The sequence below is a fragment of the Tenrec ecaudatus genome, chromosome 5, assembly GCF_050624435.1.
Source record: "Tenrec ecaudatus isolate mTenEca1 chromosome 5, mTenEca1.hap1, whole genome shotgun sequence".
NCBI lineage: Eukaryota > Metazoa > Chordata > Mammalia > Afrosoricida > Tenrecidae > Tenrec > Tenrec ecaudatus.
The window spans coordinates 146,870,673-146,890,944 of NC_134534.1; the positions used below are offsets into that span (position 1 = coordinate 146,870,673).

At 47.8% G+C, this 20,272-nt stretch overlaps 1 protein-coding gene across 2 annotated transcripts in view; it reads left to right on the forward strand.

Moving 5' to 3' along the window:
- ARHGEF3 (Rho guanine nucleotide exchange factor 3) overlaps positions 1–20,272 on the forward strand; it is a 355,657-nt gene that overhangs the window by 115,282 nt on the left and 220,103 nt on the right. For both annotated transcript variants that reach the window (XM_075550009.1, XM_075550011.1), the window contains exon 3: positions 11,109–11,175. In XM_075550009.1, coding sequence (XP_075406124.1) covers positions 11,109–11,175 — 67 coding nt within the window. The remainder of the gene's footprint in view (positions 1–11,108; positions 11,176–20,272) is intronic.

Consider the following 20,272-nt stretch of genomic DNA (forward strand, 5'->3'; position numbering starts at 1 on the left):
GTGGTAGCAGGTAGGTTTCCCAGCTCCCGTGCCTTCCCCACATCCCCCTCTGGACTCCCTCGGGCCTCCAACACCTCTGCTCCCACGGGGAGTCCAGGGAGTCCGCCTCTGTTTGCTTTTATTCCTTGTTCAGTGGCTTAGCTGCTGGGGGCATAGATGGAAGCCTTCCGTCACTTCTCCATCTTGCTCTGCCTCCTCACTTCCCAGTGTTTGATTTAAAAATAAGTAAGACCTTAACAAATTAATCTCCAGAACAGAGAGACTAAGGTTTTTCTCGGTCCATAAAATTTTGAAGGCGCTCTTTGTTTCCTCCTTGGACCCAAAACACTCCTATAGCTGAGGGTACAGACAGCGAGTCCTGCCTGGAAAACCACAGGCTCACTCGGGAAGGAACACGCCCTCCCTGGGCAGCACTTTAGCAAAAACAACACTCCGCTGCCCCTTGATTAAAGGGTAGAAAACAAATTCTCCTTTCCGGAGGGCCACGAGGCTGCTCTCCGCCAGGCTGCGACCTGGAAGTGCAGGATGTGGATTTTCTCAGGATACAATGAGGCCTTTCCCATGGAAAACGTGTGGTGATTCAGATGTAAGGGGTGGGGATGGGCAGGACAGGCCCTCGACTTTCAGACTCTGTAGAAACTACAGGTGCACGCCAGTACTTTGAATATGAAAAAAATTAAGTTGGATTAAAAATAAAAACCCTCCATTACAAAACATCACTTAAAAAAATATTCTGTACTTTCCTCTAATTAGACCAGATTCCAATTAGCTTAAATGTTTGAGGTTCAGCGCTGCCAACGAAAACTCATTTGTCCACTGATGATGCTGATCAACATAGTAATGAGGTAGTAGCTGGGAACCTTTGTGTGCACATATGTGTGTGTCTGGTAACATGCCACATAGTGTGACTGCTAGTTGCAAAGTTGAGAGAGAGGAGTGAAAAATCCCTTCCCGGCATGATTTCTGTGTGATATTTATCAGTGTCTACACCACCTTCTGGAAAGCTCACCCCTGACCTGTTGGCTGCGAATGTCAGGCATGATCAGACATGTCTAGCACAGGCAAGGCGGCTTCGAGAAGTTTGTAGAAAAATGGAACGAAAAGATACTGGGAGTTTTTCACAAACTTGTTGAAGCCCCTTGCATTGGTTGAACGTCTACTGTGTGCCAGCTGTCTGGAGACTGTGACAAGCTGTGCAATCATCCATGAAGTGCTGATTTCAGGGCGCTCGTGGCTTTAGGACAACTCATACTACATGCACATACTGCTGCTACGGTATTGCTGGGCAAGTCTCTTGTTTCTTGCCCCTCAATTCCACTAACTCCCCCTTGCCAAGTCACCAAAGACCTCTACACTGCCAAGTTTTGTGGACATCTCTCCATCTGCCTCCTTGTGAAATACTTGAGCATTTTTTCCTGGGAGCACTTTCTCTGTCTGACCTCTAGGAGGCCCCCTCACTCTTGTTTGTCCTTTTAGATGGCCTCTTTCAATGAGGCGGTACCCACAAAAAACAAAACAAAAATGGCGACCAGCAATTCACCCTGACTTAGTGCACCCAGTGGCGTCACCTGGGGAGGTTCTCTCCAGTCACAGTGAATTTTTTTCATTAAAGCAGTTTCTCTCAAACCTCCTTCTTTGTGATGGCTGATTTAAGAGAACAGCGTGCAGTTGTGAAACTTTGTTTCCTGCTCGGGAAAAATGCTGCAGAAACTGTTGTCATGTTGAACACAGCCCTATTGGGAAAACTCAAGTGTATGTGTGGTTTTCTCATTTCAAAAAAGGTGACATGTTGATTGATGACAAATCTCATTCTAGACATCTGTCAACTTCCTGAAGCATATGAAAATTGTTGACTAGTAGTATATTTGGAGTTCATTCCACCATGTCAAACTGTTTATTAAGCTTTTATTTAGAGGTTCTGAAGAGATAGCATAACAGTGCAACAGCAAAGGCCTGCTTTGTGGCAGACGGGGACTGGCTTTGCCACTGCACAATGCACCTGCGCAGGCAGCCATCTCAGTGCACCAGCGTTTGGCAAAAAACAACATGCCTCTCTTGCCCCACGTACCTTACTCACCTGACCACACTCTGTGTGACTTCTTTTTGTTTCCGCGGATGAAGAGGGGCATGAACGGACAGCGATCTGACAATGTAGAGGAGGTGAAGTAAAAACAAGGGAGGTGCTGTCAGCTCTCCAAACATGAGTTTGAAAAATGTTTCTAGGAATGGAATTGCAGATTTCATACATAAATGTAATGGAGAGGCTTTTGAAGGTGATACGGTTGTAAAACTACTTAAAATACATAGCTTTGAAAACAAAATAAAACAATTCCAGGTTTTTGGGGACGGCTGTCTGGTAGAGTCTCCACCGTCTGTTATGCTGCTACTCCATTTGGAGGCCCAGGGGGCGCTTCAAGCACGTGATGTGTTTTCAACAGAGCTCTTCAGTGGTTTTCTAAAAATGTACCCGTGCCCTAGGTCTTCTCCTTCCTAGTGGCCCGAGCTGAAATTCCGAGGGCATCCCGTGCTGTTTATGGACATCTCTCAACCAAGGAGCTGGCTTGCATTTGAGAATCCTGGTGTTCAGAGGTTAATGTGTCCACTGGTAACCAAAAACCCGATGGTTCAAGCCCGACCAGAGGCACCTTGGAAGGAAAGCTTCTGAAAAGTCAGACATTGAGAAGCTGGGGGTGCAGTTCAACGCTGACATTTGTGGGGTCACCGTGAATTGGAATGGACTCAACAATTGGCTGGTGGCTCAGAGGTGCCTGCTAGGACTCCGCTCTGCCTAGGAGAGAGGCCTAGGGGAGGAGAATGCTGAGGTTCACACAGACCCACAGCCCCTGCTAGCTTGTCTCCAGGAACATGGCCATTGCTCAGAAGGCCCCGGGAGTTGACTCAACTAGGGAAATGGTTATCCTCCACCTTTCTCTTAGTGTGCTCATTGGATGCATGTTTTTTCAATGTGTGCATGAAGCCATCCATGCTGTTCCATGCAACTGAGGGCTATAGACCACGCATTTCTTCTCTAGCGATTGGATGAGTTCCTCCTAAGTGCAGGGAGTGGGGAGACAATAGACTCCAAACGAGACAGGCCCTACCCTCCCAGAGTTATCATCCGAGGGGTACTGACTCTTAAAATATGTCTCCTGTGTACCAGGGCCTGTGCTTTGCATGAATAAGCTCATTTAGTCTTCACAACAGTCCTATGAGGGGTCCTGTCATCACCTTCATTAGGGACATGCAGTGCCACACTGCACAACCCACGCAGTGCCACGCCGCACAACCATGCAGTGCCACACCGCACAACCCACGCAGTGTCACGCCACACAACCCACGCAGTGCCACGCCGTACAACCCACGCAGTGCCACACTATACAACCCACACAGTGCCACACCGCACAACCCACGTAGCGTCACGCCGCACAACCCACGCAGCGCCACGCCACACAACCCACGCAGCGCCACGCTGCACAACCCACGCAGCGCCACGCCGCACAACCCACGCAGCGCCACACCGCACAACCCACGCAGTGCCACACTATACAACCCACGCAGTGCCACGCCGCACAACCCACACAGTGCCACACCGCACAACCCACACAGTGCCACGCCGCACAACCCACGCAGTGCCACACCGCACAACCCACACAGTGCCACACCGCACAACCCACGCAGTGCCACACCGCACAACCTCTGGGGTGCCATGTGTGAATTACTGAAAACCTTCTGTGTGCATTTCCTAGGATGCCATAATAAAATACTATAAACTGGGCTGCTTATAAGAAGAGAGATACATGGTCTCACGGTTCTAGAGGGTACAAGTTCAAGTTAAGGTATTGGCCATTCTGGTTTCTTCTGAGGGAGCTACAAAAGAAACAGTTCATAACTTCCTCCTAGCTTCTGGCAACCTTTGGCATTCCAAACGACTGACAGCTATGATTCACTTTGTCTTTTCTTCTTTAAAATCGTTTTATTGGGGGCTCTCACAACTCTTGTTACAAGCCATACATCAATTGCATCCAACATATCCATCATTCTTTTCTAGACATTTACTTTCCATTGAGCCCTTGGGACCAGCTCCTCTTCCCTCCCCCCTCGCACCCCCCCCCCAACTCTCGTGGCCCTTTGGTAGATTGTGTATTGTTAATTATTTTCAAATATCCTACTGACCACTGTCTCCCTTCCCCTCTGGTTTCTGTTGTTCTTCCCCCTGGCTGGGGGGTGTGTGGTATGTGCCATTCATTGGGATCAGTAGCCCCTCCCTCCCCACCCTTCTCCCACTTCCCCCCACCCTTTTGGTATCTCTGTTCCCATTCCTGTTCCTGGGCTCCATGTGTTGTGAGTTGTATCTCTTGCCTACACCTATGTACATGCTCCCGTCTAGGCTAGATTGGGAGGCGGCACTGGACTCACTCTGTCATTATACGGCCATCCTCCCTCTGTCTCCATGTATGGCCTCTTCCAGAAGGACAGCACCCCTTATTTCAGTATGACCTGTGTTAACTGAACCAATGACATCTTCAAAGACTATTTCCAAACAGGGTCATGTTCATCCATTCTGGAGATTAGGACTCCAAAATATATATTTTTTGAGGGATGCCATTCAATCCATGACATTACCATAGGCAGTTATCCTATGAAAACTTGTTCTTAGGACACAGTTTGGCAGAAAGCTGAGGTGTGACGTGGCACATAGTGATTGGCCCTGCAATAGGAGCAGCAGGTGCTCCGCGCATAGAAACCTTGTGGGGGTGGTTGGGGGTGGACTCAGAGACCTGAAAGGTATGGGGATTTTTATCACTGCCAATTGAGTCACATAAATTGGTGCCTCAGATCTAGCTATTTATATGACTGATTGCATTTTGTTTAAAAATTTAAACTTTGTGTTGTGCTTTTACAGAGTAGACCATCTGTTTTATGTTCAATGATTCGTACACGTGCTGTTTCATCTCATGTAATACAGTCTCCCCCAATGTCCCATCACCCTTACCACCTCCTCCCCGTGTTTCCTGTCTCTACTCTGCTTCCTTTTCTAACGCTTCAGAACTTTGTCCTTGGGTAAGTGCTGTGACCTTGATCCCAAATGATTCTAAGGCAGAGGCACCGCAATAGTGTTATTTTTTCCCTTATACACTTACCTATTGTTTGGCTGAAAATTGAGCCACAGGGGTGAGTTCAGTTCCGGACCTGCAGGATGACCAAGGCCCAGAGTGTCAGGGATTCCGTGAGTCTCTATTGTGGCTGGTTTTTATAGGTGCTGATAAAACATCCCACATAAGCCATCAGTTCCCAGACTGCACAGGTGCTTGCTCTATTGGCTGATATCGACAGATTGTCCTCTGTGCAGTAGTCCGTAGAATTTTACTTCACCCTGTTATTGAATGAGGAGCTTTGGTTCCCTTTAAAAATATGGCGAACACAAATAGATCAAGAGTTCTTAAAACTCAATAGGAAAAGTTAATTTCTTTTTCGATACGTGAGCAAAATAACCCGAATAGCCATGTCACAAAAGAACAGCTGCCAAGATAATACTTTCATGAGTTTTAGAAACATTTCAACCCCTCTTTCTCGGTTCGTTGGGGAGAAGTTTGACTAGAGCATTCTGTAGTCTTTAGGGCCCTGTCACTGAGAGTTGTTGCTACAGTTAAGATGGTCATTTGTACAGCTGAGGCCTGAAAGTGCTGCCCCCTGTTTTTGCCTGCGAGGACCTCCCTAAAGCCTTTGTGAGATGCTTTGGTCTTTATTCTATATTCTCTGTGTGTGTCTCTATTCAGATAGGTACTACAATCATTTTGTGGAGGAACTTTACATGTTGATCTCAATCTACATTTTGTTGGTGACCAGCTGCTGAAATTCACAACAGTGAACTTGTAAAGTCGGAGACTGAGATGGCATGCATTATAGTTCTCCAATATTGCTGTTGGGTATGGTGGCCGCCCGCCACATTGGATGGAGAGTGCTGGAAACACAGCTGGTGTAAAACGTTTTGCAGATAATATAAACAATGTCAAAATGTCTCAATGTATTTTTTCTATGTTAAAATATATTGGGTTGCCAATCTAAGAACAGTTAGTTCTTATGACATGGCCCTCCTTGATTCTTGGCTTTATGAATTGCTCACTGAAGACATGGGTGCCACAATACGGCAATGAAGAAACCAGATGTTGCCTGCCTATCAGTAAGAATAGGGTCTGGGGTCTTAAAGGCTGGTCTTAAAACGAGCAGCCATCTAAGTGAGGCATGAACTAAGTCCACATGGAAGAAGTACAGCAGCTTGGGTGATCCAAGGATTATAAATAATAAAATCCAAATCTGAACAAGGGAACGGTATCAGTGCTTATTTTCGAAGCACCGGTTTGCAGAAGGCTGGGATGACAGTGAAAATCCCAAAACGATCTGCCGGGTCCACACATGGAGTAGGCCTCCAGTGAATTCCCTCTGATCACAGTCGAAGGACAGAGACCATTGGATCACCGATGATGGTAGATGTAGTTAGGTTAAAATGCAACATTGTGTCCTTTGATGTTCCTTTTGACCCAGTAACCAAGAGCTCAGCTACCAATGGAAAAGCCAACAACTTGAACCTACCAGTAGCTCTACAGAAGAAAGGGGCAGTAGTCTGCTCCCATGATTATAGCCGGGAGCGAATAATATCCTATGGGGGAGTACTTCTTTGTCCTTCGGGTCTCCATGAATCAGAACTGACTCTGTGGCAATGGGGTTTCATCTGGTTTCTGAAAAGTCTCCTGCTAATTTTAACCCTCCCCCTCAGCTGGCTTTAGTGGCTAGCTCCAGGGAGTGAAAAGACCCTCCTGAGCAGGGGAGTACTCAGTCTCCTAAAGCATGCCACTGGAGAGGTTCCTTGATGCCAGCTGGCCGTCCTTAATGTAGTGAATGTTCTGGAATCCGTGGTGGTGGTGGGATGCAGGGGAGGGGAATGCAAGCTAAAACTAGGGACAGTGCTTTTTTCAGCAGGTTTCCTGGACGTTTCCTATTTCCTGGAGCTCATCTTTAAATGTTAAACTAATATTATCCCCTGAAGCCTTCTTAAAACCAAATAGTGGTTTAACTTAACCAGTGAAGTGTCTGCCTGGAGCATGTGCTCTTTGAAGATGTAGCAATAAGGGAGCAAACTGACAACAGTAACTAAAGAGTGAGATTCTGATCCTGGGGAGAGCGGCTCAGCAAGGGAGGGGAGAGTGGCTGCGGACTGGATGAACGCCATCACCGTCATGGAGATGCTGTGGGATCGTGCTCCGCTGTGTATTTTCTCAAGAAATACACAGGCGTAAGAAATAAGATCACACATTTATAATTGCCCCAGAATTGGTGAACGTGCGCCACTGTGTTTTCTGTGATTAGGAGGCCGCACAGTGTGAGCCCTGCGATCTCGGTACTTTCCCGGGAAGCCCTCAGTCCCGTCAGAGCCGTTCTCCACCTGTTTGCTGGGACTTCTTTGCACTGAGAAGGGCTGTCCGCGGAATAATCTGGACTCAAACACTCTAGGGTTGAAGCCCAGCGTGACCACTCTGTGACTTCTGGCCAGTGGCTTAAATGCTCTGAATCGCAGTTTATCTCATCGGTAAAATGAGAGAGTAGGAATTGCAATCTACCACAATGTTCTAGTGAGCATTTTTCTAGTGAGCTCACTAGAGCATTATGGGATAATGGTATAGTGGGTTGGTTTGCTAACCACAAGGTCAGTAGTTCAAAACCACCAGTGGCTCCTTGGGAGAAAGATGAGACTTTGTGCTCCTGTAAGGATTTATGGTCTTGGAAACCCACAGGAGCAGTTCTATCCTGTCCTACAGGGTTGCTATGAGTCAGAATCCACTGGACAGCAATGAATTGGTTTTTGGACCATAACGTTATATAGAAATGTGTTGGGGTACAGCATGATAATGTATTTTGTATTAGAAAGTCTATAATGCCATTATAGTACATTATATGTAAATATTATAATATAGAATATATAGTACTGTATCATTGAGTTCGAAAAAATTTGTGGAAAATTCCATTTTTAAAAAACTCTGTTTTCCCATGGACTTTTGGAAGGCCCCTCATAGATTATATATGCATTGCCTTTTTATCAATTCTGACTCATAGGATCCCCATTTGACACAGTGAAACTGCCCCATAGGGGTCCCAAGGCTATAAACCAGGAGTGGGGAACCTTTTTGCTGCCAAGGGCCATTTGGCTATAACATCATTTGTGAGCTAAAATGATCAAATATTTAATTAGCACACCCCTAATGTGATGGCTGAAACTGCTTCTCTTTGGTGATGCATGTGTTGTTAGGTACCTGATATTGATAATTTCTCAGGCCTTATATGGCCCAAAGGCCAATGTTTCCCAGTCCTGGAAACCCTTCTGGAAGAAAACTGCCCTCTCCCCTCTCCTCTTCCCCCCTCCCCCTCTTGATCCCCCTCCTCCAGGTTTGAACCACTGGCCTTTTCGTTAGTAGTCAGACACTTAACCGCTGCACCACCAGGGCTCCTAATGGTATGCCAATACCTACGGCCTGCCTATTCTGGGTTAATATATAGCCGGCCCTTGGGCAATGAGGGGCTTAGGGGGTGGAACTCTTGCAGAGTTGAACAGGCTTGCACCGGGTGGGCCCACTTACACATGGCTTTTGATTCCTCTTGCCATGAGCGGTGTTGTTGAGGGAGGAGCCCGAGGGTTGACCATCTCTGCAGCATGTGGAGTGGCCCCGATCACCTGCTTATGGGCAGTACTGGAAGGATGAGTTCACATGGACAGTGATGGTCACTGCCAACCGCCCTCTGAGCACTCTGCGTGACAGCAACAGGAAGAAAAACAAATTTGCACATAGGTTGGCACCGCCGTTTGAATCCATGTTGTTCCAGGGTTAACTGGAACATACAAGCAGAATGCCTGCTTTATAAGGCCTCTGTGACGCTTCCTTTATGCAGGTAAAGGATTTGTCCCTGTTCATAGTGCGGTCACTGTTCACAATTCCCGTGTTCATCTGTGTGTGGATAAACGAGGGCATGTTAATGTGAAATGTTCGGTGCATGTAGTTGCTTTGGAAGCAGGGAAGCGCGTCGTGTCATTGGGAAGCACAGCCCGATTATAACTTGGGAGGGAAGGAGAAGTACTGTGGAGATCTAAGGTGGGGCTTTTTTAAGGGAGAAATTTCTTTTCAAGCGACCTTAAGCCAACATGTTACTTAATGGAGGAAGAAGGGTATTCAATGTAAATAACCACCCATGGGCTCTCTGCTTGTCTTGAGTCGTTAGCCAGGGCTTTTATTGTTGGACTTGTGGGTGGGGGAAGAAGCAACAGCCGAAGGAGAGAGTCAGCTATAAAGAAAGACACATCAGGCGGGAATTCCCACTGCTCTGGTAAGCTGCCTGTGTGTCCACCCACGGTCTGCGGTGGAACCCTGTTGTTGGGGTCTGGCTTTCAGGGAGAGGGACCCAGGGTCCATGCTGACATCCAGTGATCTCCTCTCACGTGTCCCAGAGACCCACTGCCACTGAGTAGATTCGGACTCCTAGCAGCCCCATAGGACAGAGTAGACTAGCTGGGTAAGGCTTCTGAGAGAGTACATTTTACATTTAACTGGAGCACACAGCCTCTTCTGCGGAATGCCTGGTGGGCTAGAACTGCTGCCTCCCTTTGGGTCAGCAGCTCAACGGTCAATTCACTGTGCTGCCAAAGGCCTGCTATCACAAACCAAACCCACCACCAAATCACCGCCATCAAGTTGATTCCAACTCATCGTGACCCTAAAGGACAGGGTCGCACTGCCCCTGTGGGTTTCTGAGACTGTGATTCTTTACAGGAGTAGAAAGCCTCATCTCTTCTCCCAAGGAGCAGCTGTTGGTTTCAAACTGCAGACCTTGTAGTTAGTAGCCCAATGCATAACCACTATGCCACCGAGGCTCCAACGGCACGGTATGATGGGTATTAATTTCCTTGTTTTGCAGAAAGAAAACCCAAGGCTCAGAGAAATGAAGCTACTGACCTAGGTTCACACAGTCAACAAAAAGCGTGGTGTTTGCCATCCGACCACTGAAATTAGAACACTGCTTTCAGTTGTGTGCTCAAAGCCACACTTTAACATTTGGGCCTCAGTTTTATTTTTTAAATCGATGAAATGGGTACATAATGCATCTCAACTCACAGTGTGCATTCAGTGAAATGAACTATATAGATTATTAACCTGTGCTGTGCCATAAGGAACCTTGGTGGCATGGTAGGTAAAGTGCTTGGCTGCTAACATCCAGCGGTTCGAATCCCCCAGCTGCTCCCTGGAAGGAAGAAGTGGCAGCCTGCGGCTATAAAAACGGACAGCCTTGGAAACACTGTGGGACAGTTGGGCTCTGTCCATAAGGTTGCTGTGATTCAGAATTGACCGAATTTCATTTGATGCTGAGTACTCACTACGTGTCAGCAGCTGCTATGGCTACTGAGAGCTTGGCTCTTGTTTACTGCTTTGTATGACAGAGTCAAGCCAGAGTGGTGTCCAGGTCTGACAGAGCCGCAAAACCTTCTAGAATTGGACCCCCTAGTTGGGTTCAACTCAGAAATGAGGTGCTCCCTGTGGTCATGACCCCTCTCATTCCTCTCTCTTTCCCTGCTGTGGTCCCACCCTCCTGACCTCCCCTCCCCTCCCCTCCCTTTCCCCGGAGCTGCCTCCATCCCTTCTGACAAGATTGACTCATGTCGAGGGATTCCTAGGTGAAGAAACCTGTCTTGACTTGCTAGGCGATGACTGACGGTCCTGCGGACCATCTGTGTTCAAAACCGGAGCTCCCAGGTGGCCCCATGGAAGTGGCAGCACTGCCCCGGTGGAGAGCAGGCCTCCCGGGCAGAGCAGAAGCTGTAAACACCACGTGACCGTATCCAATAGAGAAGAGAGGGGGGGGGCAGGCTTCGGGGCTGCCCTCCTGGGGGGCTAGGGGGAAGTTTGGAGTTGGTTTGGCTGCTGACACTTGCAAAGCTGTGGACAACTGCAGCTGCCTTGCTGGCCTGGGCCACCCACGCATGCGCGTCCTTTTTGCCTGCGGAGCTGGGGGTTTCTGTGGTCGTCTAGCCCGTCAATGATGGTTATGTGCTCTTTCTCCTCTTCTAGACCCAAACGGCAGCGGCAGAACAACTTTCCCATGTTTCCTGCTCCTAGAGCCTGGAATTTCAGAGCGGTAAGTATTTGCCCCGGGAACCCCTAGCTCTGCTTGGGTGCGTGCGCTGGCCTCCAGAGATGCTGCTTCCCGTGACATTGGCAGCACCTGCCAACGCCTTCACTAGGAAAATGCCCGGGCTTTGTCACCTGGGGGGACTCAGGCTGGCATCAGCAGCTGTGCGTTAGCTCGCAGATCAAAGCAGCCCAGCAAGCCCTTGCTTTGTTGCCTGAGGCGCTTAGGAGGTGCAAATGGTTTGCAATCAACTGTTAACCTAAAAGGTTAGCTGTTAGAACCCATCCAGCAGCTCCATGTAAGACATGGCTTCTGAAAAGATTTCAAGAAAGACCTTCCCTTGGCATCGCTCTCCTGTGTAACACAGGGCATCTGCTTGAGCCAGAATTGACTTGCAGGATTGGGTTTGGTCGCTTGGGGAAGCTTGCCTGACCTGCAAGCCATGGACAATAGGAAACACTGTGTGAAGAAGCAGAGTGTCGGGGTTAATGAGGCTGGCACGTGGCTGGTCTCTGTTTGCTTTTTTAATGTGAACGGAACTGATATCCAATGAAGGGTAAAAACCAGGGTATGTACCGTCTGTTCATAAGTACATTTTTACTTTTTCAAGGAGTTTTATTTTCTAGGCTAAGTCTACAAGCTTTTAATAGATTTTAAAGGGATTCATTGAATTCTTCTAATCATAAAGCAGTAGACTCTTAGAGATGTAGGATCAGACAGGTCCACCCTTCTGGGCCAAGAGGTCTGTCTTGGCAGACTAGTGGTGGAAACACTATGGAAAGGCCTACCTTGTCCTGAAATGGATTCTAGCACCAACCTTGGGAATATGACGCTGGAATTTGTTGGGAATGCACTGGGCTCCGTTTGATGTCCAGGATGTTGCAGATATTGTTCCTTTGACTAGACCACAGTTCCCCGTATTCAGCACCATCTCTTATCACACTGCACCTGGGCATCTACTCCTCCCGGGAAGCCGTGATGCTCTGCCACCGCTGTCAGGTGGAAAGGCTCCTTTGTAGTTTTCATTATTGCACTCAATGAGCTTTTAGATGGGAAAGCTCGGGCATCACTCTCTTGGTTGTTGCCACATCTTTGGGTCAAGCACAGTGCTTGCCATGGAAACGCTTCATATTTGTTAAATAGATGGACGGATGGACGAATGCCTATCTCTCACGTCCATATGACCTCAATCTGCACGCTGCCTTTAGATTGGGTTTCAAGTCTTCTAACACTATTCTTATAGATACGGTTCATATTTTAATATCTTAAGTTTGTATTTTAATATCTTAAACACAGATCTCAGTCATTGTCCCGAGTCTCTGACTCAAAGCCGCTGTGGCAATGTTTGGTGACGGTGGCACTGTGGTTTCCCTGGACACGAGGCATGAGTAGCCAAAAGTCAGAACACGTCGAGGATGATCACCCACCCCAGTTGGCCGCACGTAGACCCTCGTTTTAACATTGAACATTGCACAGCTTGGGACACCTCTTCATTCTGGGCAAACGATGTCTGGTCACACTGCCTGTGGCCATGATGGCTTTCAGCTGTTTCCTCTTTAAAACGACTTTGAGAATTTTTTCACCCAACTCTGGTTTGTAGAGTTTGCAATGCAGAGGAAATCTGCTAGGTATAAACTTGGGTAAGTGCTCGTCTGTGAGCATCCTCCTTGCCCATTTCTCACCAGGGTAGCATTGAAAACTCGCAAGTCACCACAGGGAAAAAACAAGACACAATGCAAAGCTGGCCCTTGCCAATTACCACCGAGTAGGTGCCAGAGTGAGATACGAGCGGACCCGTCAGACTCTCGACCAGCTTCATGAGGTTTTCCCAAGACTAAGCATGCTTCCAGAGAGTCGGGTCTTTAGGTGGTTAGGTCAGGTGTGCTGTTTATCGTGGTCTGCTGTTTTTGCTTTGGTATATTCTCAAAACAAAACAAAACCCCTCCAAACTTACTGCCCCTGAGTCAGTGCTGACTCAAAGCGACCCCTATGGGTTTCCAACACTATAACCATTTACACTTCAGGACTAGGAAGCCCAGTCTTTCTACCTCGGAGCAGGTGGTGATTTCGAACAGTCAACCATGTAGGCTGGAGACGGGTCTAGGCAGGGTTGGAGATATCCGGCTCCCACGTCCTGCCACCTCCCAGTGACTCAGCCCTTCCCCATCATTCACTGGAGGCTCTTTTGGCCCTCAGCCATCAACCCACCTCATGCCTGTGCCTTAAGGAGCCAGGGGCCCAGTGGTGTTACCCACCAGTCTCTCCCCAGACCCGTGGGTGCTGAAGACACGATTGTGGAAGGAGGCGGAGAGGAAGGCTTTGGTTGGAACGCTGTGGTAGGAATGTTGCAAATCAAACCAGAACAGGACGGGAGGGTTGAGAAAGGCGAGGGAGGCAGAGCCCGGGCGCCTTGCTCGGAGGTGGCTTCTCTCTCCGGGGCTCCTTGCACATCTGTTCCCAACTGGATGGGCCATGCTGAGCTCGGGGTTTCCTCCCTTGTTGCCAGAACATTTGCCGCTGCTCCTTTAGTTATCCGAGACTGGGAGGGATGGAGGGAGAAAGAGAGGTGGACTCATTTCCTACTCCCCAGATTTAATTTGAAAAGTTTTGATCCTCTTTATTAATTTTCTGAAAAAGCAACATGCCTCCATTTGTAACTGCAATTAGGAACACAGCGGTGGCAGCTGCATTCTAACCCCAGTCAATCCCTCCTAGCACTCAGTTATGGCTGTCTGAGACACTTGCCCTGTTAAGCACTCTTTAAAAATAGTTTGACTTCCCAGGACGGTCCCAACAGGTGTAGATATTGCTTGAACCTCATTCTCACTTTACAGGTAAAGAAACAAGGTCTGTTAGTGTTCTTTTGCTGCAAAAACACTTCCACTCAGGGCCTCACAAGGCCGCAGTCCACGTGTCCATGGGCTGAGGGTCCCCCTGAGCCCCCATCTTATCCAGGTTGCTGGCGGAAGGCAGCACATGCGTTTGCAGGCCCCCATTTTCTTGCTGATGGTCGCCGGGGCCCCTCTCCTCGTCTAAGGACCACTCTCAGACCCTTGTCCTCTTTGTTCCCAAAGCCAGCACCGGAGAATTCCCCTCCTTCTAAATCTCTCTCAATCTTTCAATCCTTCTGATTTCTGGAAGAGCCCAGTGCCTCTTCCGGTCTCCCCAGACCCCATCTGCGTGATCAACTGTTCGCGGACTAGTAACCTAAGGGTGGTGGTGGTGGTGGTGGAGATATTCCAACATTTCATAGGTTCTGCCTTCATTCAAGGGTGGGACATGACACCAGGGAACAGACCTCTTAGGTGCCATGGAGGCTTATATTCATATGCTGTTCATACTTTAAAATATTTGATAATGATTCGTTATAATGTCCACTTTATTGGCTATATGAATGGTCTCTCTAACTCCTTCCATTGTTCTGTTGCACTTTGAAACATGCAGCAATTGCTTTGTTAGGAGTCCGTTGTATATTAGGAAGATGGGGCCCTAGTGGCATAGTGGCTGTGCATTGGGCTGCTAACTACAAGGCCTGAGGTTCAAAACCACCAGCTGCTCCTTGAGAGAAAGAGGAGGCTCTCCACTCCTGTAAGGAGTTGCCGTCTCAGAAACCCGCAGGGGCGGTTCTACCCTACCCTGTAGGGTTGCCACGTGTCGGGATCGACTCAGTGACAGTGAGTTTGAGTTTTGAAGGCTTTTTGTTTGTTTCAACAGTTTCAGAGTCTTGAGTCTGAGATGCATATTGCAAATATTTCCCCCTCTTCTGCTCCATGTGAAATCATTTTCAGTTAGGCTTTTAAATGACCAAAGGAAGGCCACCGCCGTGATCCTAATGGGTTTCTCGTGTGTAGCACTTACAGCAGCTCTTGTGCTTCTCTAACTCTCTGCCATCGAGTCGATGCTGACTCATAGTGACGCCCCGACTTTCCCAGACTGTAACTATTCAGAGGAGTCAAAAGCCCAGTCTTCCTCCCACAGAGGTGCTGGTGGTTTCAAACCGCCGACCGTGCAGATTGCACCCCAACGCGTAACCACGACCTCCCAGGGCTCCTAGCTATTGCGCACAGTGTTTTGCTTCTCCTCGCGTCCCAGCCTGCGATTGTTCCCCGTGAGGCAGTGGGAGTCCAGGGGTAGTGTGCTCACCTTCCCGCAGGAGACCCAGGATGGCTTCCTGCCAATCCTCCTCACGCACATCCAGGACAGCCTCCCGGTGGAGGCTGGTGTGTTGCTATGACGCCGCACGGCAGGGCTTTCAAATGAAGACAGGTTAGGAAGAAAAGGCTGGGGTGCGTTTCTGACAGTCAGCCATTGGAAACCCCACGAAGCACGAGTCCATCTGCCGTGCGTAGGCTCACCACCAGCCAGGGGCGGGCTAGATCACAGCGACAATTATTCCTCGTCACCAGAGGACCAGAAAGCATATTCACTCATCCCCACGTCCCCAAGGTCCCACTGCACTTAAGTGGTGGCTCTGGCATTTGACCCTGGGCCATCTGGCTTCAGAGCCTGTGCTCTCAACCAGGGTTGCCCTGCCGCCCCACGCCACTGCTGCCTCTTCCTCCTCCTCCTCCTCCTCCTCCTCTTCCTCCTCTGTGATTATGTAAGTGGGCACAGATGATGCAGGAGCACAGAAAAGAAAACGCCTGTGTGTGCATTTAAACCAGTAACTGAAGATAAGACAAGGAAAATAATAAAGCAACCGAGGGCCCTTATCTGTAGGGAGATGCTGCCAGGGAGCTTCTGAAAGTCCATGGCGAAATGGTATCTCTCCATAAACCTTTTGAAGGCCCCTAGTACACCAGTGGTTACACTGATTATGGCCTGCCGTTAGAAGCCACCAGGTGATCTGCGGGAGAAAGAGGAGGAGGCATTGGACTCCCGCAAAGAGGTGCAGTCTCGGAAACCCACGGGGCCATTCTGCCCTGCCCTGTGGAGTTGCTATGAGCCAGAATCAACTCAACGACAACGAGCTGGTTTTGTGTGTGTGTGTTTTGTATCTGAGTAACCCATTACCAATGAGTCGGTTCCAACCCATAGCGACCACATAGGACAGAACAGAACTGTTCATTAGGATTTCTGAGACTTGTAAATCTTTATTGGAGCACCTGAGTTTGAACTGCTGACCTTGAGGCTGGCTGTCCAATGCCTAACCACCCACATCACCAGGCCTCCTTCGTATATTAGTAGGTATACAGCAAAAGTCTGGAGGGGTAGAGGGCTATACACTGCACCACTGATGGTGATCAGCTCGGGTGGGCGAGGCGCTGTGTTAGTGACACAGTAAAGCCGGGAGAGCTGCATCTCCAGGGGCCACCTCATTTCCCCAGGTTCCACGGGGTTTCCGCCTCGGACGGGGCTCTGTCTTCGCACCTTTCTGTACTCACTGAAAAAAATGTGCGTTTTCCTTCTGTGACAGGTTTCCTCCTTACACAGGTTTTGGTATGTATATTTTGGGGAATGTCTGAGTGTTTACTTTTTTATGTAGCATTTTGAGTTTCTTACAGTGAGAGTATATTCCTGTGTAATGAGAAAAAGCAAGAAGCACGTGACGATTAGACCGTAAACGTCTTCCATACTGGAAGTTCCACAGTGAGAGGAGTGTTAAAGTTTTCAAAGCTTCGGGATCTGAGAGTACCAAGGTGCATCAGTGGTTTGGGGCACAGTTTCTGGGGGTGGATCAGGCCTAGGTGCACAGGGTGGGTGGCCCCTGCCGTGCAGGGCTGGACTCTCACCCACACCATCTCACTGCCGCCTCTACTATGGTTCTGTTTGCTCTCCCCAGGCAGCCCAGACCAAGTTTGCTTGAACAGCCCTTAGGCACTTAGCAAAAAAGCCTAAATAGTGAAGAGACGCATGTTTTGGGGGCCAGAATGTCAGATCAGAGACTTCAGACAAGACATGTACTAGACCATTGGGTTCCTCCTTTGCAAAATGGGGTGACCATGCCATATTCTCAAGATGTGTGACTGTGATGGTGTGTGTAAATGGTCTGGACACTGCCTCCTTTGTGGTTAAGTGTGCAGAAAAGATTAGCTCTTTATAACTAGGGCTCCCCTTGTCTTGGAAATTTTGCAAAATATGTGTACTTCAGAGATGCTTTTATGATGTGAGGTGCCCCTCCCCAGGCTTCCGTTTTGCACGGTTTTTTAATTAAAAGATTATTTTATTGGGGGCTCTTGAAGATCTTATAACATTCCATAGATCAGTTGTGTCAAGCATAGTTGTACATATGCTGCCCTCATCATTTTCCAGACGTTGACTTTATGTCTGAGCCCTTGGGATCAGCTCCTCCTCCTGGTACTTCTTGTCTCTCTTCCCTTTGGAGGTGGCGGAACAGGGCGGGCACACGCTGGCAGCTGCGAGGAAGAGCCTGTGCCAGCTTCAGTCTGCTGACACCCAGGGAACATTCTGGAGCCAGAAGCAGCTTCTTTTTCCGGCCGCACACGAGGTCTGTCGGGAGATGGCGGCTTGGATTGCCAGCTGCGCACATTCTGCACTTTTGAGGAGGAATGTCTAGTGCCATGGTCTGATGTATGCAGTCATCCCTTCCAAGATTCCCATTGTTTTCGTTCTGGAATTACACAAGCTAAAAGGTATCTTCAACTTTGGTCCTCAGAGTTCATTAGGAAATCTTAGATTCAGGGAACAGGAATACACCTCAAACTAGCTTAAGCTGTGGGATTTGCCCCCTGCGGGGATATGGGGAAGGGTGTTTCATGAAGCATATCAGGGCCTCCGGAGCCCCCCTGGAATCTACACCAGGAGCTGCGACAACTCCTATCTGCTGCTTGTCGCGTTTGCTCAGCAGCCCGACTTCCTCCATTCCAGACCCTGCTGATGCAGCCATCAGGAGAGACAGCCTTCCCTTTGCTCACAGCCCAAATTCCTAGGGCTGGACTCGGGTTGGTCCATCTGGGGTCTATGCTGAGCTACCAGGATGATACCCTATAGTAACCATAGCAACATAGAGGCAATGAGCTGTTTCCGGAAGGAGAGGCAGGCACTAAGCAGATACAAACAACTTTTGTCTACAAAAATCTTTCTCATCTCTCTATAATAATAATAATAATAAATTTGAATTTCCAGCACTGGGCTCTCATGTGGACAAAATTCCCAACTCCTTTCTTCTTCTGGTTAGTAGCAATAGTTTTAGTTGTTATTATTTTTTAAGCCAAAAACCTTATCTGGCAGCAGGCATAGCTTGTTCAGCATAAATTGATGTTTCATCTCCAACTTTGTATGGAATGGAAGGAGGTCCTGAGTAGCTAAAGCAATATTGAAGAAGAAGAAGAACAATTTAGGAAGTCTCACAGTGCCCAGTCTCAAAACAGTCTGCTGTTGGTACAATGACAGACAAATAAACCAACAGAACAGAGTTGAGATCCCGGAAGTAAAGCCGTTCATCTACAGATAGTTGCCTGCTGACAAAGGATCAAGGTTCACTCCATGGGGAAGAAATAGTCTCTAGAACCAATGACTTTGGCAAACCTCATCGCTCTATGTGGAAAAATGAATCAGATCCATACAGAATACCAGCTGTAGAATGAACTAAATAAGGTTAAAAAGCTAAATTGTTAAAGCTATCAATAACTATAAGGTTCCCAGAAGATAACATAGGATCAAAATGAGGGGACCGAATCTTTTGATAAATATACTTATCCAATAAAACTAAATATTTACAGACAGGAGATACATTACTGGGGTCTCCTCAATATCCAATACTTATGCTCATCAAAGTATATGACAAAGAACCTACAGACTGGGGGAAAAAATCTTGGGCAAAGATGCCTCTGGTCTAATCTCTAAGATATACAGAGATTTTCAACAACTCCACAAACAAAAGATAATCCAATTTTTAAAATGGGCCTAGGACATGAACAGACACTTCATCAAAGAGTACATTCAGGTGGCCAACAAATGTATGTAAAGAACCTCACGATTATTAGCCATTAGATGGATACAAGTCAGACTACAGTGAGGTAGACATGAGAGGAAGTGACAGTTTTGGGTAAGTGTAATATACAATTTTGCAGCAATAGCTAAAAACAACCTGAAAACATGTATGTGGTCATGTAGGTAGATAAGTTGTTCTTAGGTGCCATTGAGTCAGCTCCAATCACTAGCCACCCTATGCACAACTGAACGAAATACTGCATAGTCCTGTGCCATTCTCACATTGTTCCTATGCCTGAGTGTGTTAGTCTGGGTAGACTAAAGAAATTCATAGACACTCATAGGCATATAAGAAAGAGGTCTATATACCAGAGAAATTGAATATTGAGAAAAAGTCCCAGCCCAGTCCAGATCAAGTTCATAAGTCCAATATTTGCCCATATGTCCAATACCAATTTATAAAGCCCTCTTCAAACTCACGAAGCACATGCAAATGATGCTGAATGCAGGAAGACCAAAGGCCACTGAGTCGGAAGTCTTGTGAATCCAATGGCATTGCAAGCATGTCGGCATTGGCAGGGGGTCTCTATGTGGCCTCTCCGGCTCCAGAGGTCTGGTTGCGTCAGGGTAGGTCCATGTGGCTTCTCCAGCTCCCAGGGCATAGCGCCATGTATCTCTCAGGGAGTGAGCAGAGAGAAATGTCTCCTGCCTCCAAGGAGGAAATACAGGAGTTCCTAGAATTCTCAGGAGAAGGCCACGCCCACACAGAGGCCTCATTGGTTATATCTTGATTGACAGGACAGAGTCCATCCCTTCACTCATAATCCTCTCAAATTGACACCAGAGTAAGTAACTACCACACTGAGCCCGTTGATGCAGCTACTGTGTCAATCCATCTTATGGAGGGTCTTCCTCCTTTTCACCACCCCTCTACCAAACATGATGTCCTTCAGAGACTGGTCTCTCCTGACAATGTAGGGATGGGTGTATATAAGTATGTATGTATAATAATGCATATGAGAGTAAATATCCATGAATGTCTAGATGTATCTGTAGGCATACTCATATACATGTTTGGATGTGATGTGTGTGTATATATATATATATATATATCTACATATATAACAAACCACATGAGGGGCACACTTATAGACCTCCTAGACCGAGCCAAACAGTTTATAGGATTGGTCTACTGGAATAAAAGGTTGAG